This window comes from Myotis daubentonii, chromosome 2 (genome assembly GCF_963259705.1).
Source record: "Myotis daubentonii chromosome 2, mMyoDau2.1, whole genome shotgun sequence".
Taxonomy (NCBI): Eukaryota; Metazoa; Chordata; class Mammalia; order Chiroptera; family Vespertilionidae; genus Myotis; species Myotis daubentonii.
This window is the reverse complement of record NC_081841.1, coordinates 67,056,590-67,079,319: the sequence shown is the minus strand read 5'-3', so window position 1 is coordinate 67,079,319 and position 22,730 is coordinate 67,056,590. Positions and strand designations below refer to the sequence as shown.

The 22,730-nt window shown below is 43.5% G+C and overlaps 1 protein-coding gene across 2 annotated transcripts; it reads right to left on the bottom strand.

Moving 5' to 3' along the window:
• Positions 1 to 708: 708 nt before the first annotated feature.
• Positions 709 to 21,662, bottom strand: SLC35E3 (solute carrier family 35 member E3). Of its 2 annotated transcripts, XM_059683550.1 has the most exons (5): positions 21,047 to 21,660; positions 19,844 to 19,954; positions 15,678 to 15,836; positions 7,789 to 7,871; positions 709 to 3,861 (listed from the first exon to the last, which is right to left on the bottom strand). In XM_059683550.1, the coding sequence occupies exons 1-5, from the start codon at positions 21,446 to 21,448 to the stop codon at positions 3,675 to 3,677; spliced, it is 942 nt and encodes a 313-aa protein (XP_059539533.1). In that variant the 5' UTR covers positions 21,449 to 21,660; the 3' UTR covers positions 709 to 3,674. The 2 variants fall into 2 exon arrangements, with proteins under 2 accessions (XP_059539533.1, XP_059539534.1); XM_059683551.1 differs by lacking the exon at positions 19,844 to 19,954 and having other exon boundaries at positions 21,047 to 21,662.
• Positions 21,663 to 22,730: the final 1,068 nt, after the last annotated feature.

Below are 22,730 nucleotides of genomic sequence, written 5' to 3'. Positions count from 1 at the left end.
ACACATTCAGTAAAACTTTGCTGAGTGAATGAAATTATTGTGTTCCTAATGTTCGCAAGTATAATCCAGTTCAAGTTTGGAAACAGAAATGCAAAACAGGGTATGTTTAATAAACCTGATTTCCATTCTTTTAATCAGACTTTCACCTTTGGCCATTCTACATATTCACTCACTCAACTATTGACTGACAGAGCCAATGTGAAGTGCTTGATTAGTGCGATTGCTCTTAGATAAATTTAAAAAAAAAAAAGATGACTAATGAGCCTGGCCAGTGTGGCTCAGTAGTTGAACCAGGTCAGGGTTTAATTCCCAGGTCAGGGTTTAATTCCCAGACAGGGCATATGCCCAGGTTGCAGGCTTGATCCCCAGTAGGGGTCATGCAGGAGGCAGCCAATCAATGATTCTCTCTTATCCTTGATGTTTCTACATCTCTTTCCCTCTCCCTTCCTCTCTGAGGTCAACAAAAATATATTTAAAATAAGTAAATAAATATAGCAATGTTTAAAAAGTATTTTTAAAGATGAAACAGGAGAAAGCTTGGTTCATTATAGAGAGAGATTCCTCCATTGGGTTATTTTAAAAGGGACAATAGGATTTCGCTTCATTAGATTCCGCATATTTGGGAGCTGGACAGGCCAGCGTTCCCACTGCACATACACAGTGTGCGATGCTATCATTCTTCCACAGGTTCTAATACACACACCAAAGTGAAAACATCAGGTTCTCTTTATTTTACAGGTAAAAACTGAAAGTCCAGTCATGTAACATAGGATAAAAAACAAGTGCAGTTATATCTGTAACAGGACGGCGGTGTCCTCCACAGCACCAAGCTTCCAGTGTGCCTCTGGGCTGGTCCTGGTCATCTGGAACATTTTCCCTGGGAATTTCCTTCCTTGTCAATGGGAAGACCGTCTTCAGGGCCAAATCTGTTCACCAGCCTCTAGGTCCAGGAGTACACATTTTATTCACTTACATATATGTACCCCTCCAACTTTCTCACTGCATTCCTACTGACATCAGTCATTCATTATAACCCTTCCCCAACATTTACTAAACCCCCCCCCCCGAACTTGTATTTACAGTTAAGGAGAATGTGTACATGGCACAGGTTAACTCAGCTGCTAGTGCACAGACACCACATGATCCTCACTGTGCTGACATACTTTTCCCCAGCTTTGGGGAAATAATTATGTACACAGAGAACTGCAGTTGACAAACAATGCCTGAGGCTCATCTGCTAAGACAAATTGTTCTGTACTTCCTAGCACAGTAAGATACATTTTCAGAAACTGAGAATCAAAGATTATTTAAAACACAAGCAGAAAAATCACACATACTAATCATACAACAGATTGACTGATAACACTGAAATTCTGTCAAAATAGATTTTCCTTGAGGCTTTCATTTCAAACAAGTCAGGAAAAAAAAAATCCTAAAAAACCCACATGGCTTTGTCCTCTTAAGAGTTGCTTTCTCATTTAAAGTTTAAAAATAATATTTAGAAAAAGAATTATTTGTTACAAGAGGGTTTATCTGTCTCAGTCAACTCATTGTGAGAGGTTAACAACAATTGCTTTTAATGTTCTAATGTCAAGAAGTTGGAAGGCAGAAATAAATTTGCAATTAAATATATGGCACTATGTGTCTCCTAGGGTGGGATTTTGTGTTTCCCCTATCGCCTAATTTAAAAAAAAATTATTCCTGTCCCGGCCGGTGTGGCTCAGTTGGTTAAGCATAGTCCTGTCCACCAAAAAGTAGCAGTTCGATTCCTGGTCAGGGCACATATCCAGGTTCTGGGTTCGATCCCTGGTCGGGGTGTGTTTGAAGGCATTGATCAATGTTTCTCTATCCCAATGATGTTTCTCTCTCTCTCCCTTCCTCTCTTTAAAAATCAATAACATTTAAGAAAAAAAATTAAAATTAAAAATTGATTCCTTTAAAAACTCATAGAACTAAACATTGATAATTTTTCTACTTCTCTTTCAAATATTTCCTAACATTTTCACCAAGTTTTTGCTTTGTGTTTGGATAGCATTTGCCATGACCTTTGTGTAAGAATTTTCCTCAGCCACCTTAAGGCTGGACAGTTCACTCCAGATACTCAATGCCAAAGGAAGCCCCACTAATGCCTCAAATGGGGGCTGGGGTGACCGGGGCAGTAGGAAGTAATAGCAGAGGGGTGGTATTAAGAAATTACTAACATGAGCTCAGTTGGCTGGAGCATCATCCTGTACAGGGGAAGGTTGTGGGTTCCATTCCTGGTCAGGGTACATACCTGGGTTGTAGGTTCAGTCCCTGGGGCACTTATGGGAGGCAACCAATTGATGTTTCTCTTGTACATCAATGTTTTTCTCTCTCTCTCTCTCTCTCTCTCTCTCTCTCTCTCTCTCTCTCTCTCTCCTTCCTCTCTCTAAAATCAATGGAAAACATATCCTTGGGTGAGGATTTAAAAAGGAAAAGAAGAAAAAAAAGAGAAATTGCCAACATGAAAGGCTCAAAGAGGCCAGGAGAACAGTTACCAAGATAATAAGAAACCTGTCCAATTCCATCTATAGTCTTTCCTTTGGGCCAGTTGAACATGGAGCTATTTTGTTTTTTAACTTCACATACCCTTTGTAGAGTTCTCTGAGAGCTTGAAAACAAGAGAATACCAATAGAAACTGCAGGGTTTTTTCTTTTGGATAATGTATAACTTTTTACATCAATTTTCCACTGGAAAAACAGTACTATTGGAATTGGACTTTGTTTTATGGTTTTCTGTCCTACACTTTGTTTTCTATAAATTATATTTCACTAGAGGCCCGGTGCATGAAAATTCATGTACTGGGGCGGGGTGGTATCCCTCAGCCCAGCCAGTCCCCTCTCACAGTCCAGGAGCCCTCAGGGGCAGGAGGCAACCTGGTGATCAGGGGAAGGCGACGCCCCCATCACACCTCTGCTGCTGCCACTGCTGGCAGCACAAGCCTCAGCTGGCCCTGGTTACCTGAGCCTCGGGCAGCCCTGGGCGGCTGGGGGGCTGAGGGAACTGGGTGCTGCCATCTTGTGGCTATAGGCACTGCCATCTTTGAGGGTGTGGCAGTCAATTAGCCTACTCCCTCCTTATTGGCTGTGGGCGCTGCCATCTTTGCAATGGTGTGAGGGTCAATTAGCATATTTCCTCTTTATTAGATAGGATTTCTACAAATGAATTAAGCAGGAAGTTATACTAAACCAACTAAAACAGAAATGCTAGGTTTAAATTCTGACTTGAATGCTGGCCAAAATGATAAGAGAGCTCACACTGGGGACCACCCACAAGCAAGCAGAGAAGTCCTATGAGTCCTTCTTTGGAAGAGTATGAACACTTAACTCCCAGGACACATCTGTGGTTTAGTGATATGAAGTCCTTTGTCGCTGTTACAGAACTTTAAATTCATGTACTTCATTTGGTGTAACCAAACCATCCTACATACTTCATACAATCATGACCTTTGAAAAGAGGCGTGAATTAAGCTCTTAAAAATAAAGGTACTCTAACTGAAAAAGTCATATAAAATTCCCTTTGTGTTACTTCTTGTAAACTATCATTCATTGAATTCTGCAATGTAATTTTTTTTCTTCTTTGAAAGCAACTTGCATGCTTAACATTTTTTTAGTCTTCTTGGGGTGATTTTTTTTTCTCCACAAAAAAACAATTAAGGACGTTGTACCAATTTACTCTTACTTCCTTCCTGTTCATTGAGTTTAAAGTGGGTATAGGCGAGAATGCCAAATAATGTACATAACATGCCAAGACACTGATTAACTGACAGCGGGTCCTTAAATAAAACATAGCCTCCAAATAAGGTGATGCAGAACTTGAAGTGTCCAAACATGTTGTAGCTGAGGGTTTTGGATAAGGATAAAAAGGAGTAACAGGCGAGGTGCTATATTCACACACACACACGCACACATGCGCACACACACACACACACACACACAGCAAGGGCTTCCTGAAGCTGGAAAGAACGGCGTGACACACAGCCGGAAACAGCTAGCCGTCCACCCTGCCCCTCGTCTAAAGAACAACAGGCGCTTCAGTGAAGTGCTGGGTCCATCCTAGTTCCACAGGTAGGTTTCGGCAATGAGTCAGTGACAGGAGACTGCATCAGCTATTCCTGCTCACCTCTCCGAAGAGAGAAAAGGGGCTAAAACAGAAGGTTAGGAAAGGAATTCCGAGCAAGGTAGAGAGAAGACATGTTGTACAGCAATTTATGACTGTTTCAAAGTGCCATTTCTAATAATAACTTCCCTTGGCAAGTGAGGTGAGATGCGATGTGTAAGGCACCAGAGAGCTGCCTCAAGGCAAGCTCTCCGTATGCTTATTTAGGAGGGTGTGAGGGGAGAGGAAGGAAGCAATACCGAGCCCCAATGACATGCCAGGCACTAAGCACCCTATGTGTTAGCTATAGTAATAGTTATCAGCAGCAGTATTGATGCATAATAAACACCTGCCAGGTGGTGCCTGACACATATTCTCTCAAACACTCAAAACCAACCAACCATCACTTCATAGATATTATTTCCCCCATTTCATAAGTGACGAGAGTGAGGTCCGAGAGCTCTCACACCTTGCTCAGGCCCCCAGGTAGGGGCAGAGCTGGCGTGTGCACCTGATCTGCCTCACTTCAAAGCTCTTTGCTCTGTTCTGGGGCCGACTGAGCAGCCTGGAAGCTCCTCTCCGCAGGAAAGTGCTGGCGTGTCACAGGGTCACCTGAGCCTGCCTGACCCAACAGAGGCGACCTCCTCAGAGACAGGATCTTCCCAAGGATCGTCATGAGAACATGAGAACTATGCTTATTTCCAATGAGGAGCTATCTTCAAGTGCACGGCCTCTACCACTGTGGCATTCCTTTATCCCCCAGCCTCTTTTAAGTAGATCACGATGTGTTAAAGATATTTATATAAGAGGGAAGGCTAAATTCTTCAGGAATCCTTTTGTCAATAAAAAGAAGAGCAGCTATACTTGGTATTTACAATTCCGCTCTCCAATTTTCCACTCGCTAATTTTCACTTCAGCACCCTGAAAGCTTTTCTCAAAACTGTCAGGACCTCCGCCTTGCAACCCCCCTCCATGGATTACCAGTCTCGCTCACACCTGACCTGTCGGTGGCATCCCTCCTCACTTGGTTTCTACAGCACTCCTTCCTTTCTGCCTCAGCTGCGCCTTCCCTGTCTCTTCCACCTGGCTCCTCTCATCCCTCTGAGCTCGAAACACTGAATGGCTCAGGATTCCATCTTTGGGCACCTTTTCTTCTACTTCTTTGCTTGGCCTTCTCAGCCAGTCTCACCACTTTAAACCACTGGCTCTCTCTGGACTCTCCCCAGCTAAGACCCTGAGCTTCCAGACTTGTTCACCCAAAACTGAGCGTGTGCTCTTCCTCCCCACCCCCAAACCTCAGGGCAGTCCCATCCCAGCTGACGGCAACTCCATTCTACCATGTGCTCAGGACAAAACCAAAGGAGTCAACCTTGTTTTCCCTCATATTCTCCACATCCAATTTGTCAGAAAAACCTGTTAGTTCTCCTTAAATATATCCAGCCCTGGCCGGTGTGGCTCAGCTGGTTGGGCGTCTTCCTGTGCACTGAAAGGTCACTGGTTCAATTCCCAGTCAGGGCACATGCCACGGTTGAGGGCTCCATCCCTGGTAGTGGGTGTGCAGGAGGCAGTCGATTGATATTCTGTTCTCACATCAATGTTTCTCCCTCTCCCTCTCCTTTCCTCTCTAAGAAAAATCAATAACAATATTTTATGAAATATCCAGAATCCAATAACTTCTCACTGTATCCACTGCTACCACCCTGGAACCAAACCACTGTTACTTCTAAACTAGAATATTGCAATGGCCTCGACAATTTCCTTTCCTGCCTTGCTTCACATAGTCCAGTGGTTTGGTTCAATGGTAGCAGTGGATATAGTGAGGGGTGGACTCTGCCACCGAGACAAGGTCTGATACATAACTGGGGTCAGGGAGTGCTACTGGCATCTACAGAGGCCAGGGATCCTGCCAAACATTCTACGATGCATAGGACAGGCTCCTGCAACAAAGAATTGTCTGGCCAAAAAGGTCAATAGCACTGATTTGGGAAACCCTGCTTTATTCTTGACACGGTGGACCAGAGTGACCTTATTAGAACATAAGTAAAACCATGTCATTTCTCTGCTCAAAACTCCAGCGGCTTCCCTTCTCACTCAGAGGGACGGTCCTTCCGTAAGAGCTCTGCCCCACCTGGCTCCATCACCTCTCAGTCCTACGACACACCTCCCTCTGCGCTTCCTGCTCCAACCGCAAGGGCCCCCTTGTTCCTTAGGGCTCCTCACCCAATGTTCCTTGGTTCCCTCGCCTGATCTGCCTAGAGCAACCTCTTTCCCTTCAGGTCTTTACTCAAAAGTCCCCTTCTAGTATATGTGCTGCCGAAGCGAGCACCAAAAGTCCCCTTCTTACAGAGGCCTTCCTGACTTCTCCCCCTAAAATTTCACTCTGTCCGCAACATTCCATATCCTCATCCCTGCTTTATTTTTTCTCCCTGGCACTTAACACTATCTAACACAAATCTGTATATTTTCTTTTTGTGTTTTGTTGATAGTCTGCTTAAGCCCATGAGAGCAAAGATTTTTGTCTATTTTATTATATCTCCAGTGCCCGACATACAGTAGAAATTCAATATGTAAACAGAAACTCAATGAACAGTTTACAGTGGGTGTTCAATAGATGTTTGTTGAATGCATAAATGTTCTTATGAAGGGCACACACTTGGATGCCTTGACGTGGCAGCATGGTGCAGGAGTTTGGGGACCAGACTGCATGGTTTGAAATCTAGATGCAGCACTTCTCAGCTACCCGACCTCGAGTTATTGACACTCTCTGCACCTCAACTTCCTCCTCTGCAAAATATAGTAATAGAATTTACCTCACAGAGCTGCTGTGAGGACTAAATGCCTAACATACCCACGGTGATTGGAAAAGTACCTGGCACAAAGTAAACACTTATTAAGTGTTGTTCTTTTAAAAAAGTGATTATTTATTGATAGTTGGCAAGTAGGATGCTTTTTTACTTTGATGACATCAGTGTTCACTCACTTACATAAATCAGTACACTATGACATAACATTACTAAACTACTTCTCTGATGTAAAGAAGTCCATTCTTTGCATTTGCCTAAGAGTGGAGCAAAGTGAAATGAGAAAAGAAACAGAATGACAAGCAGAATGTTAAGAACTGGTAGTTGAGTTTGATTCAGACCTTCAGGGTATGACTTCATTTCTTAAATACTGAGAAAAACAGGCACACCCATATCCACATAAGTACAAAAACATATGCTAGAATTCAGAGGTCACATGTCAATTTCAGAGGCCTGGTTATATTTTGTTATGTGGATAACCACACCTCTACTTTGTTACTATAGATAACTGAGAATTGACTGAAGACCCAAGCATCCATCCCATTATTCAACCCACAAACATTTATATAACCCCACTGTGTAAGAAATGGTTTTCTATGTTAATTTTGATAAGGGAAAGGGTCATCTATGACGTGAGAAAATGAAAGAATGTTCATGATACAGAATGCTAATGCATTTTCCCAGTTCGCATTTCTTTAAGTTTCTACAGACTTTAGCGTGGAATGAGATGATTAATGATTAAAAATAACTCACTCTACTCAAATTAGGCCATGCAATAGTAATTGTCAGGCTCAAGGAAGTTAATGTGATGGTGTGTTAGAAAAATATAAAAGACTATGCATTTGTAAGTCATTAGGAAAAGGATACGTGACTGGTGAAGTGTTCCCAATGATCCAATAAATTGATAAGTTCACCATGAAAGCTATTACTCCAGATAGAAGCACCATAAGCTACAAATAAAGCAAAAGAATCATTAATGCAGCTTCAATCATTATAATCTTCAAGTGAAAATACATTTCATGAGGCATTTCTAAAAACTCAAATATCAACCATTAGAAACAAAATTTTTAAAAAGAATCAATTTAAACCCTGGCCAATGTGGCTCAATTGATTGGGTGTTGTCCCTTACACCAGGAGGTTGCCGGTTTGTTTCCTGTTCAAGGGCACATACTTAGATCTGGGGCTCGATCCCCAGTAGGGGGTATGCAGGAGGCAGCTGATCATCGATGTTGTGCTCTCACATTAATGTTTCTCTCTATCTTCCTCTCCCTTCCTCTCTCTAAAAAATCAATAAACTATTCTTTTGGGGGTTTTTTTTTGTGTTTTTTTTTTTAAAGAATCAATTTGAAAGACAACAAGAATTGAAGGTAAAAGAATAGAATAAATAATATTCAGAAATGTAATTTTGTCTAAAAAAAACTGAAAGGAAAATCTATACTAATAATAGAGGAATATGCAAATTGTCCAGGATGCTGTCATGTAAGGATCAATCAGGAGGGGGGTGCCGTGGTGGAGAGCTCTCAGCACACCTGTGCTGTGGGTCCAAAGGGCAAGGAGAGGAAGGGAGAACAGATAGGCAATTAAGGGGATCAGGCCAGGAGGGGAGAGCAGATAGGCAGTTAGGGGGATGAAGCCAGGAGGTGAGAGCAGTTAGGTAGTTAGGGGGATCAGGCCAGCAGTGGACAGCAGATAGGCAGTTAGGGGGATCAGGCCAGGAGGGGAGAGCAGTTAGGCAGTTAGGGGGATCAGGCCAGGAGGGGAGAGCAGATAGGCAGTTAGGGGGATGAAGCCAGGAGGGGAGAGCAGTTAGGCAGTTAGGGGGATCAGACCAGCAGTGGACAGCAGATAGGCAGTTAGGGGGATCAGGCCAGGAGGTGAGAGCAGTTAGGTAGTTAGGGGGATCAGGCCAGGAGGAGAGAGCAGTTAGGCAGTTAGGGGGATCAGGCCAGGAGGGGAGAGCAGTTAGGCAGTTAGGGGGATCAGGCCAGGAGGGGAGAGCAGTTAGGCAGTTAGGGGGATCAGGCCAGGAGGGGAGAGCAGTTAGGCAGTTAGGGGGATCAGACCAGCAGTGGACAGCAGATAGGCAGTTAGGGGGATCAGGCCAGGAGGTGAGAGCAGTTAGGTAGTTAGGGGGATCAGGCCAGCAGTGGACAGCAGATAGGCAGTTAGAGGGATCAGGCCAGGAGGGGAGAGCAGTTAGGCAGTTAGGGGGATCAGACCAGCAGTGGACAGCAGATAGGCAGTTAGGGGGATCAGGCCAGGAGGTGAGAGCAGTTAGGTAGTTAGGGGGATCAGGCCAGCAGTGGACAGCAGATAGGCAGTTAGGGGGATCAGGCCAGGAGGGGAGAGCAGTTAGGCAGTTAGGGGGATCAGGGGGAGCGCAGTTAGGCAGTTAGGGGGATCAGGCCAGGAGGGGAGAGCAGTTAGGCAGTTAGGGGGATCAGGCCAGGAGGGGAGAGCAGATAGGCAGTTAGGGGGATGAAGCCAGGAGGTGAGAGCAGTTAGGCAGTTAGGGGGATCAGACCAGCAGTGGACAGCAGATAGGCAGTTAGGGGGATCAGGCCAGGAGGTGAGAGCAGTTAGGTAGTTAGGGGGATCAGACCAGCAGTGGACAGCAGATAGGCAGTTAGGGGGATCAGGCCAGGAGGTGAGAGCAGATAGGCAGTTAGGGGGATCAGGCCAGGAGGGGAGAGCAGATAGGCAGTTAGGGGGATCAGGCCAGGAGGGGAGAGCAGATAGGCAGTTAGGGGGATCAGACCCGGAGGGGAGAGCAGTTAGGCAGTTAGGGGGATCAGGCCAGGAGGGGAGAGCAGATAGGCAGTTAGGGAGATCAGGCCAGGAGGGGAGAGCAGATAGGCAGTTAGGGGGATCAGGCCAGGAGGGGAGAGCAGATAGGCAGTTAGGGGGATCAGACCCGGAGGGGAGAGCAGTTAGGCAGTTAGGGGGATCAGGCCAGGAGGGGAGAGCAGATAGGCAGTTAGGGAGATCAGGCCAGGAGGGGAGAGCAGATAGGCAGTTAGGGGGATCAGGCCAGGAGGGGAGAGCAGATAGGCAGTTAGGGGGATCAGGCCGGCAGTGGACAGCAGATAGGGGGATCAGGCCAGGAGGGAAGAGCAGATAGGCAGTTAGGGGGATCAGGCCAGGAGGGGAGAGCAGATAGGCAGTTAGGGGGATCAGGCCGGCAGTGGACAGCAGATAGGGGGATCAGGCCAGGAGGGAAGAGCAGATAGGCAGTTAGGGGGATCAGGCCAGGAGGGGAGAGCAGATAGGCAGCTGGGGGGATCAGGCCGGCAGTGGACAGCAGATAGGCAGTTAGGGGGATCAGACCAGCAGTGGACAGCAGATAGGCAGTTAGGGGGATCAGGCCAGGAGGTGAGAGCAGATAGGCAGTTAGGGGGATCAGGCCAGGAGGGGAGAGCAGATAGGCAGTTAGGGGGATCAGGCCAGGAGGGGAGAGCAGATAGGCAGTTAGGGGGATCAGACCCGGAGGGGAGAGCAGTTAGGCAGTTAGGGGGATCAGGCCAGGAGGGGAGAGCAGATAGGCAGTTAGGGAGATCAGGCCAGGAGGGGAGAGCAGATAGGCAGTTAGGGGGATCAGGCCAGGAGGGGAGAGCAGATAGGCAGTTAGGGGGATCAGACCCGGAGGGGAGAGCAGTTAGGCAGTTAGGGGGATCAGGCCAGGAGGGGAGAGCAGATAGGCAGTTAGGGAGATCAGGCCAGGAGGGGAGAGCAGATAGGCAGTTAGGGGGATCAGGCCAGGAGGGGAGAGCAGATAGGCAGTTAGGGGGATCAGGCCGGCAGTGGACAGCAGATAGGGGGATCAGGCCAGGAGGGAAGAGCAGATAGGCAGTTAGGGGGATCAGGCCAGGAGGGGAGAGCAGATAGGCAGTTAGGGGGATCAGGCCGGCAGTGGACAGCAGATAGGGGGATCAGGCCAGGAGGGAAGAGCAGATAGGCAGTTAGGGGGATCAGGCCAGGAGGGGAGAGCAGATAGGCAGCTGGGGGGATCAGGCCGGCAGTGGACAGCAGATAGGCAGTTAGGGGGATCAGGCCAGGAGGGAAGAGCAGATAGGCAGTTAGGGGGATCAGGCCAGGGGTATCAGGCCAGGAGAGGAGAGCAGATAGGCAGTTAGGGGGATCAGGCCGGCAGTGGACAGCAGATAGGCAGTTAGGGGGATCAGGCCAGGAGGGGAGAGCAGTTAGGCAGTTAAGGAGATCAGGCCAGGAGGGGAGAGCAGATAGGGGGATCAGGCCAGCAGGGGAGCAGTTAGGGGCATGAGGCAGACAGGTAGGTGAGCAGTTAGGAGCCAGTGGTTCTGGATTGCAAGAGGGATCCCGGATTGGAGAGGGTGCAGGCTGGGCTGAGGGACGCGCCCCCCCCCCACCCCCGTGCATGAATTTCGTACACCGGGCCTCAAGTTCTCCAATAATATCCTGCCTCTGAATGTGAATATCCAAGTTCATTTTCTTATCCATCTGAAGAAAAATTACTTTTTAAAAAAATTTAATATTATGAAAGTAATACATGTTTATCATAGAAAAATCAGAAAATAAAGAGAAACATAAAATAATTCTTATAATCCCAACCATCAACCACTGTTAATACTTTAGCATATATGCTTCCAGATCTTTCTTCTATTGAATTGCTCATATTTGTTCTTATTTAAATTAAATCAATATGTATTCATTGGATATCTACAAAACGAGGCCACGCCTTGTGAGGAACACAGTACGTTTTTGTCCTCAAAGAGCTTAGAAAACACTTAAGGACACAAAGTCATGGTAATCATAGCTTACACTTACATAGTCATTATTATGTGCCAAGAACTGTCCTAAATGTTTTACATATATTACTTCATTTAATCTTCACAAACCCCATGAGGTAGTAAAATATTACCCCTTTTATAGACGAGAAAATAGGACACAGTGAGGTGAAGTAATCTGCCTGAGACCACACAGCCAGGAAGTGGCGGGCTGAGATTTAAACCCAGCAATCAGGTAATGGAGACCCTGCTTTTAACCCACTCTCTTATGCTACCTCTTAGCCACATGAAAGCAAGAGTGCAATGCAAGATTTCTTCTCAGGCAATAAAAGAATATGAGCTACCTCATTTATAGGCAAACAGACAATATAAGTTCTATATGAATCTCTAGGCAGGACACACCATTTTGGGCTGGGATAATGAGAAAAGTCTTTGGATTTCAAATGTATGTGTCCATTAAAGAAAAAAGAGGGGGCGGGATTTCAAGCAGAGGGAACAGTATGGGTCAAAGCATGGAGGCATGAAAACAAAAGGTACATACATAGGATAGTGAATTAGACAACTTGGCTGAGGACTGAGGAACAACGTGGGCTGAACCACTGTATACGTATACAGCATTCCGTTCAAACCTATCTCACACTTTTATTTTAAAAGTTATAGTCATTTTTTTATTTCTAAAATAAGAGAGTTTAGATAAAATATTAGTTATGATTTGAATTAGTAAGTAGTTTACATTCCAAAGAGATGAATAAGTCATATTGGAAGATTCTTTCTGTCTCATGTGGGTTTTTCCAGTTTCAGATCAGCACAGTCATAAGAGGCCTAGTGGAGTTGGATTTGTGTCTTATTTAGGTAAAAAGAGTAATCTGTCATTTGTTTAATAAAAGTGAGGCCCATTACATTTTCTTTCTTTATCTTATTTTTTAATTAAATTGATTGGGGTGACATTGGTCATAAATTTTCAATTAAGAGAAACTTGCTCCTTAAATATTGTAAAAAATATATATTTTATTGACTTTTACAGAGAGAAAGGGAGAGGAATAGAAAGCTAAAACATTGATGAGAGAGAAACATCGATCAGCTGCCTCCCGTACGCCTCCTACTGGGGATCGAACTCGCAACCAAGGTACAGGCCCTTGACCAGAATCGAACCCTGGACCTTTCAGTCCGGGGGCCGATGCTCTATCCTCTGAGCCAAACTGGTTAGGGCAACTCCTTGAAGATTTTAAAAACTGTTTCTAGAAATATATCATTGTTAATTTTATTGAGTTCACAGAATGTTACATACTTATTCTTGATGACTTAGCATTAAAAATACAATTACAGGCTCTACTTTGAGGCAATGATGCCCTCTAGGGACATTAGAGAAGGAAGGTGACTTTCCCTTACTTAAATGGCCTTGGACTGCTGTGCACTAAGTATCTTTGACTTGCCTTATGGCTTTTCTGCTGCTCTCTTCTTTCAAGTCTGTCAGAGGACCGATGACAAAAACCTCTCCATTTCTAATCTAAGACGTCTAAGCTGCGACAGTTTGAAGACCAGACCACTAAGATGGTCCGAACTTTTGTAAGGTTAATAGGAAATACCTGACAGAGGGGACAGCAATCTCTATTTTGGAGAAAAGGGTTTGTGTTGGTGGGGCTTGCCCGGGGTGGGAATGGCTGGCGGAGGGAAAAGGAGACACATGTAAACTTTTAGACAAATAAAAAGGGGATTTATGTCAAAGCACGTGGGTTTAAAACAACTATCAACCTGCTTACAGGCAGCACAGTGGATTGGTGAAGAATATGGACTTCGGAGCCAGAAAGCATCCATTCCAATTCTAGCTCTGCTTACTAGCTGTGGGATCTCAGGTCGGTTACTTAACTCTCTGGCTCTGTTTCCTCGTCAGTCAATATAGGGAGAAAATAGCACGGATCCACACAATAAAACTGTTATAAGCAAGTTAATATTTGCGAAGTGCTTAGAACAGAGCCTAAATAGACTAAGGGCTATGTAAGTTTGATAAGTTAACACCACTAACAAAAAAAAGACATTCCTATTGACTGGGTTCCAAAGGTTACATGGGAAGCAGACATTCCTTCCCTAAGTGGGGGATTATACTTTCTAACTTAAAATATCACCAAAGTACATATCGCTTTGATCTGGCAATTCTACTTTTAGGATTCTATTTCATTAAAAAAAAAAGTACCAGTTCACCCTAGCCGGTTTGGCTCAGTGGATAGAGCATCGGCCTGTGGACTGAAGGGTCCCAGGTTCAATTCTGGTCAAGGGCACATGCCTGGGCTGTGGGCTCAATCCCCAGGAGAGGGCGTGCAGGAGGCAGCCAATCAATGATTCTCTCTCATCATTGATGTTTTTATCTCTCTCCTTTCCTCTCTGATATCAATAAAAAATATATATATTTAAAAAAGAGTTACTTTAAAAAAAGATACTTTCATGAGATATTACATGAGAAAAGTTAGATACAGAAAATCATGTGATATGATGCCATTTTTGTAACCAAACAAATGTTTATTTATGTATAAATATATGTGTGCTTTGTGTATGTTGATATATGGGTATGTATACCAAGGAGAAAAATATGAAACAAAAAATACTAAATGTTGACATGTCTTACTTCAAGGGACAGGAATGGGATAATGATATGTGGAAGTGTGCATGGAAAAAGGAATCCATGATGGGGAAAAAAAAAGCATATATGGTAAGGATCCGTGCATATAAAATTATATATCCACACATACATGTGTGTCTATGTATCTGAAAAATAGATAGATGGAATAATCACGAAAATGATAAAGGTGATTATCTTGGCTTTAGAAGACCTTCACTATCTTTATATTTTTATGTATGTTCAAAATCTATACAATGACCATGTACTATTTATATTATCAAACAAATCCAAGCAGCAAGTGAAAGTTAACTATAAGGGAGCTCCCCTAAGACTGTCAGCTGATTTCTCAACAGAAACATTTCAGGCCAGTAGGGAATGGCACAAAATATTCAAAGTGACGAAAAGCAAGGACCTACAACCAAGACTACTCTACCCCACAAGGCTATCAGTTAAAATTAAAGGAGAAATAAAGAGCTTTCCAGATAAGAAAAAGCTAAAGAAGTTCATTACCACTAAACCAACATTATAAGAAATGTTGCCCTAACCGGTTTGGCTCAGTGGATAGAACATCGGCCTGCGGACTGAAGGGTCCCAGGTTCGATTCCAGTCAAGGGCATGTACCTTGGTTGCGGGCACATTCCCAGTAGGGGGTGTGCAGAAGGCAGCTGATCGATGTTTCTCTCTCATCGATGTTTCTAACTCTCTATCCCTTCCTTTCTGTAAAAAGTCAATAAAATATATTTTTTTAAAAAGAGAAAGAAATGTTAATGGACTTCTTTAAGAAGAAAGAAGATAAGAACAAAATCAATAAGCCTATATTTTCACTGTAAAAAAGTAAAATAAAAGTAGGTGCCTGAATTATTTGTGGGCTATAGCTTTGAGTGGTCAGAACAGTAATCAGGCATTAGCAGACCTGAATTTTAGGCCTGGTTTTGTCACTATCTGTCTGACCCTAAGTAAGTCCCTTAATCTTCATGCCTCAGTTTCTTCATCTAAAAAATAATCCTCACGCCAAACCGGTTTGGCTCAGTGACTAGAGCGTCGGCCTGCGGACTGAAAGGTCCCAGGTTTGATTCTGGTCAAGGGCATGTACCTTGGTTGCAGGCACATCCCCAGTAGGAGGTGTACAGGAGGCAGCTGGTCGATGTTTCTCTCTCATCGATGTTTCTAACTCTCTATCCCTCTCCCTTCCTCTCTGTAAAAAATCAATAAAATATATTTTAAAAAAATAATCCTTACTTTGCTTCCCTGAAAGGATAATGATGAATATTAAATATGAGGATGGATCTGAAACAGTGCTCTGAACATTAAAACTGCATTAATAATGGAGGGGTTGTTATTATTTTGTTTCTTAGACACAAAAAACAATTAGAACTCACCAAAGCAGAAACTGACCAGGGGCTGAAGAGTCCTCCTTCTCCAAATAGTGGCTCAAAGAAGGGCACTGCGACCAGCAACATGCCCGATGACATTGGAGCCTGGTAGTACAGCAGCTGCATTGAGTTAACTTGCAATTCATGCTGTTTGGCTCCTACCCACTGAAAATTAGGAGATAAAACCAGTTAGGCAGAAAAAAAAATAGTATTACTCACTATAAAGCAAAGATGCAACTCTAGCCACAAAGATGGAAATGTGGGGCACAGGGCTGGGGGAAGAGGAAATGCCTGATTATTCTACAAAATTTCAAAGATCAATAACATATACAAATGTTCTTAAAGCACCATGGATGAGAGGAGCTTTATTAATTCAGTGTCTGATCATGTATTTTCTTTTTTCTTATCTCATTTTAGTTTTTTTTCTTTCTTTTGATTATGTATTTTCTTCTGAATTATAAAGAAGAAGAAAAAGACCCTCTCTTCCCCCCCGATTCTAGTAAAAGGGGATATCCATGCATACAGGAGCCCACAAGCATAACAGATCTCAGGAAAATATGTCAGGAATGGAAATTTTGGTCCTTAGTAGGAATACAGATGCAGTGTCCAACTTCATTTCTTTCTAAAATGCGCCCCCACAAAAAAAAAAACTGGGGGAAAGGGCAGACTAATTAGAGACAGACAGGAACCTCAGTTACCCCAGGTGGCTGCCAATGTATGTGGCTAGAAAGGTGTGTGAGGTCTTTCACTTCACTTTAAAAAGCCCAGTCAATGGTAAAAGGACTGAGGTCTTTCAATTCCTCTTTATGGATGACTTTTCTGTGGGTAATCTCCCTCTAATACACGTCGAGAAATGAGATGATCACAAACCCTAAACAACTATATCATTCAGCAGAATCAGCACCTCAAAGCCAAATCCCACCAGTCCTCTAAATGCTTCACAATTATAACTGCTTAAAGAAAGCTTGACAGGGCGGTTTGAATAAGATCTGGCAAAAACAGCCAGGCCTTTGAATAACTGCTCCTACATAATTCTTTTTCCTATAGGTCTGGGTATCCTATTACATATACTCTAAGTCTATAGAACTTCACCAACACAAAAATAAAAGAGCAGGAAATCTGACACATACTCCTGCCAGCCTTAACTAACAGTCTTCTGTGACTATGAAGGACAAATAATTGATTCTTCTGCTGCTGGCTCCTAGGGGCACCGCAGTGAGCAGAAACGAAGGCAAAGTGTACCCCTGACCCTCTGGCAGCCTCGCCAGGCAGCTGGGTATCTCTGACACGGACCCGCCTGGTGAGTCAGGGCCTCTACTTCCTCTTCTTGCAGGGCAGCCTGGCTTCTGCCCACCACCCCTCTAATGCAACTGCTCCCTCAAAGGGCACCATCACCTCCAATAGCTCCATCCAAAGAACTCCCTTCCAATCTCCTCCTGCTGGAGCTCTCTGCAGAATCTGAAAATTTCTCTTGGAAGAACCTGATCTCTGGTTTGCACTGCTTCCTTTCTCACCCCTTCCTTCAATTACTATTTTTAAGGTTGGTGTCTGGCCTTCCTCTTTTAACTCCCTAACTGATTTCCATTACTATCTGCTGACATCTACAGCTCTGACCTCTTTCCTTGAGCACCCTTAAACTCACATCTTCAACAGTTTATGAGACATCCTCACCCACAAGCATGTCAAACTCGCAGCTGGTGGGCCACATGCCTTGTATATTTAAAGAGGAAAATTCCTTTTACCATCGACTGGGCTTTTTAAAGTGAATTGAAAGACCTCACACACCTTTCTAGCCACATTTATTTAAACGAGGCATGCGGCCCACCTGTCGCGAGTTTGACATGCTTGAATCAGGACTTGTTTAAAATCGAGCTCATTTCTTCCCCAAATTAATTCCTCTTGCGTTGCTCCAATAATTGATATAATCTCCTCCAAGGATCAGACTCCTTGCTTTCCTTGCTCTCACATTCAGTCAGATCCCACTCACTCTTTCTTTGAAAGGTTTCTGGAGTGTTTTCCCTGGCTTATTCCACTACCACTATGCTTGATCAGCACCCTCCTGTCTTCTCCTTGAACCATGGAGAGCTTCCAAACTGTTACCCTTCCTTCCCTCTCTTATTCATTCTTCATTACCATGAGTTAATTTTCTAAAACACAGGGAATGATCAAGTGACTCCCCTATCCACACTCCTTTCCTGATGCCTGCAGGGTGAAGAGCACACTTCCTTCTCATGACAGCTAAGACTCTGCCATCTGGTCCCACCCACCCCTACGCCTTGTCCTTCCACAACAGTCTCACCAAACAAATCAAGTTCTCCAAGAATGCTCCATCACTGCAAAGAAAGACCTCTGCTATATTTATTTGCTACGGAAATTCGTCTGTTCTTCGATGTAAATTGTTCACGTTTCTATGAAGACTTAACCCACCACCTTCTGGGGTAGAACTGCCGCTTCCTCCCTGGTGTACCTCAGAACTTTCCTCATACCCTGAGCTATCCTACTTGTGATCTGCTGTCTAAACGTGTTTCTACAATACTGGATTATAGCTGCTTTTCATCGTTGTATCCTCAAGGCTAAGCATAAAGCAGAAGAAATGTCTGCTGAATGAATCAACAGTCTTTCCACACAGTATTTCTACAAAGATGACCACTCATCTTTTAACTCCTTTTAATGCCCCAGCAGAAATAACTGAGAAATTATACCTGGATACAATGGGAAAATGCAACTTTCTTTAAAATGAATTTTGAGGAAATATACCTATTTTGTAACAGTACTTTTACCACTTACTAATAATGAAGAACTCTGCCCATTTGTTAGTCTACAATCATTCCTTGGTCAATCTCATTTCAAATATCCACCTGAGGGATATCGAATCCTTTGATTCTAATCTATAACATGTTGGGACTTGTGTGGACAAAAATGTTCATATTGGCATGAGCAAGTGAGTGCTCTGAATTTAAATTATATATAGTGAATACAAGAAAGTCTAATGTTCAACAAAATTTCTTGCCATATTTAATAAATATTTGATCCATACTGGGCGAAAAAAAAAAATAAGTTCATTTAGCAGAAAAGAATGCTCATTTACTTTATCTAAAACAAAAGTTAAACTCACTGCAGGACACCCAGTATAATGTTCTTAAAGCACAAAGCTGAGCTTCCTCTGGTTACTCTCTATAGTAAAAGATAATTTCTGGGAGCCAAGTGACAAGACTGAGTGGGTGCTCATCCTTTCATGCTGCTGGTGTTTTTTTCATACTGTTTCTCTGCCATTAAAATATGTATTCAACCCCAGAATGTTTACATAACAATATTTCTGAAATGATCAGTATTATAAAGTTTAAGATGCTAAGGTTGTATCATTAAACTTCTAACACTCAGTAAGAATGCCTTAGTTTATAACTAGTAAATGTTTGCAAGAAAAGTAAAATTGGTTACACATTTTGACTCTAATTTCCCCATGCAGGCACACCCAGAATTTTCAGTCCAAGGTTTCCAGTATAGAGAAAATACTGTTTCACTCTACCCTACACCAACTTACTTCCCCGCCTAATATAAAAAACAAAAAATATACTTGTTCAGATTTTATGGTAATGAAGTAAGTGGATCCATGAGCAAATTTTTAACGAATGCCTGCTATATAGGCAAGACACTGTGCTAGTACAAGAAGTGATATACCCATTGCTATAAAATATTGATATAAATTATTCGAAGCCAATAATTGTAACAGTAGCATTTTTTTGAGGCAAAGATTTATAAATCTGTAATTTTCCTTTCCCATTCAAATTTTTGAAAGTGTACTCACTCCTTTCACAATGTTATAATTTAAGAGTAAATGATACATGTAACCCATGAACTCAGTCCTCAAGCAAAAAGTCTTATTACTCATTTTGTGAAGAATTCCCAGAAAATAATGTACCACCACCCCAAACTCAAACTGTTAAGCATGGGTATTATACACTTACAAACAGGTAGGTGGGTATTTGGTGAGCATCGCACACCCAAGTTTCTCTGTCTCCTTTCTTCTCTTCACCTTGAGTCAGACAAGTTATGCAATGATGCTTTCTTCCTAACAGTCTATTGTCTCTATACTGTATTTTATAAACCTTGGGATACAGCTTCAATTATGAAATCTGCTAAAAAGGCACATAAAGAAAAAAAAAATTACCAACCACTTGATAAAGGGATGTAACTAAAACACCAAGAGCAGCAAACACCATTCCAAGGAAATTAAACTTCACATCGTAATAAGAATTTAGGATTACACCTAAAGTTATAGGAATCTGTAAAGAAAAAGAGGTAAATGTTGTTCAGATTAAGTTCAAGAGTATTCCTTTCATGGTGTCTTACCAAGTTAATTTTAAAAAAACATCACTAGGAAACAATGAACCTCTATACATTTTTCTTTTCTATTTGAAAACATTGACTGTTAATCCCGTTTCCTTAAAGTTAAATATTATAGTTCTCATTGTGTTCACACTTAATTCTATTTAAAATTTTGGGTAGCCCTACCCCGTTTGGCTCGGTGGATAGAAGAACATTGGCCTGCGGACTGAAGGGTCCCAGGTTCGATTCAGGTCAAGGGCTCGATCCCCAGTGGGGGGCGTGCAGGAGGCAGCCAATCAATGATTCTCTCTCATCATTGATGTTTCTATTTCTTTCTCCCTCTTCCTTCCTCTCTGAAATCAATAAAAAATATATATTTAAAAAAATAAAATAAAATTTTGGGTAAAATAATGAGTTAATGCATTGCACTTTGCAAGAAATGAATATCATATGCCGGGACATAGGAGGAAAAGAACCCCCAAACTAGTGTCTAAACAACATATAAACACAAACATATAACAATAGCACTTGGATCTTAAATGCTGTAAATTATTAAGAGCTCAGATTATTTTAGTCCATTTCCTTCTATTTATAGATGCAGAAATCACTGCAGAATGTCGCTGCGGACATAGTCTGAGACATATTTTATCTTAAACCTTTAACGTTTATTATACATGGTTTGGTTCCCCGGGGGGAGGTGGGCTGTTTTCGGTTTGAGATTTTGCAGATATCTAATGGACTGAATAGCACTACCCAATGCAGCTTTCCTTTCTTACCGACCACAGCATTTAAGGATATCCAACAAACAGTAGTTATTAAAACGCACAAGCACACTTGTAGGCTAAGAGCCCAATGGAGCGTCAAGATGGCTTTTTGCCATCTCCCCCAAGCAAGCCTTAAACTGACATGCTCACAGATGACACGTGTGTGGATTTCAAGATGATGAAAAAAAACGTAGCGCAAGGTTAAACATTCAAAATTCCCGGTGAAACAGACAGTCCAGGGGGTGGGACGTTAGAGGAGCGCCTTGCGAAGCTGAAGCTACTCACCAGCGTGAGCTGTATTTTGGTGGAAAAGGTTTTCTTGTAGCAGAGGGTCTGGATCACTATGATCACCGGCGTGGTCATGGCCTTGGCCAGCTGATAGGTGCCGATGGTGTTGTTCTGCAGAGAAAGGTTGGTGAAGACCACGAAGCCACAGAAGCTGAGGGCCAGGAGGAGGAGCTTGGAAGGCGGCAGACTCTTGGGGGCAAAGATGTTCAGCTTCTGGCAGAGGTACAAGCCCAGCCAGGTGACCACAAAGTGCACCAGGGTCAGGCTCATGTTGGGGAAGCCGTGGTGCACATAGATCCACTTGTTGAGGAACACGATGCAGATGGACACCAGCAGGTTGAGCAAGAGCCCGGCGGCGATGCGCCCATTGCCCCTCATTCTCTCCGCCAGCGATGCCATGACCCCCACGAAGCCCGGGCCCTTCAGCCTCGGAGAGGGACGCCCGGCCTGCCTCCGGCTGTCCTTGCCCTCTTCCTCCGCGGCCGTGTTCCCGCAGCCCCTGGCTTCAGCCTCTGGCCGGCTAGAGGGTCCCAGGCGAGCAACAGCAGAGTACACATGCTCTGCCACCGCCCATTGAGCCCGCGACGACGCGGCGGCACGTCCCGCGCGCCCCGCCCCTTGCCACGTGACTCGGGGCGCCGGCGATTCCGCCCCCAGCAGGGAGCCGAGCAGCCGCTACTCTGCGCAGGCGCACTGGGCTCATCGTGTGCCAAGCTGCGTTCTTCTGTGTTCCCCCTTAATTGCCTAACCTGGACCCTGCGGGGCCCATCTGAGTTTCTTTTGATGTTTGGTATTTTCTGTGTGTCAGTTGACTCGACTTGCTAGACTGCTGCTCTCCAGCTGATGGAATGGGCTGTGCACACGGTTGGTCAGCTTTCTGTATGAGACAGGTGCTGAGCAATTTTAGTCCTCCAAATATACAGAAAAGTCAGTATGATGAAACTTCATATATTCATCATGGTTCGTAAACAATGCAGATTTCCTTTTTGATTGTCCTTTTATTATTCTAGAAAAGTGTCCATTTTACTTAAGTGTTTTATTATACTTGGTTAGAGTTGTAGATAATATTCTATCATATTTTAAATTTATTTAATCTGTTGTTATATCACTTTACTTATTATGCATTTGGGGTTTCTCTGTCCCTTGATTAGCCTTGCCAGTGATCTATCTATTTTATGGGTCTTTTCAAAGATTACTTCTACTGATTTTGTTTCAAGTCATTACTTTTTTCATTCCAACTTCCCCCCCCTCCCACCCCCCAATCTCTTGAATAGAATGTTCAGTTTGTTTAAAGGATTTAAAGCTGTGATTCCCACCCCCCCACCCCCCACCCCCCAGAACAGCTTTGCCCACAGTCCTCTGGACAATGTAATATTCTCATTGTCCTTAATTCCTAAGTCTGATTGAATTTTAAGAATTATTCAGATATTGAGCACCTAGTTGGTGTCAAGCACTGTATTTGCACTTGGAGATAATGGAGAGTAAAACCAATCCAGACCCTTTCTTATAGAACTTAGTGAGAGAAACCTGGTACTCAACAATGATAAACCATAATGAATGAATGTTGTGAACAAAATATGGTCCTATGAATGTATAAGAGAATTTAATCTAAACTTGGGGAGGCAAAGGTGGTCAAAGGCTTCCCCAAGAAATGACTCAAACTAACATTTGAGAATGAGTG

Bases quoted from the DNA above. Each gene is read 5' to 3' on its own strand.
- SLC35E3 (XM_059683550.1), bottom strand. From the start codon at position 21,448: ATGGCATCGCTGGCGGAGAGAATGAGGGGCAATGGGCGCATCGCCGCC. The intron at 15,837-19,843 runs GTTGGTAATTTT...CCTAATTTTCAG, and splicing joins TTACATCCCTTTATCAAGTG to TGGGTAGGAGCCAAACAGCA. The intron at 7,872-15,677 runs GTGAGTTCTAAT...CTTTATTTGTAG, and splicing joins CCTGGTCAGTTTCTGCTTTG to CTTATGGTGCTTCTATCTGG.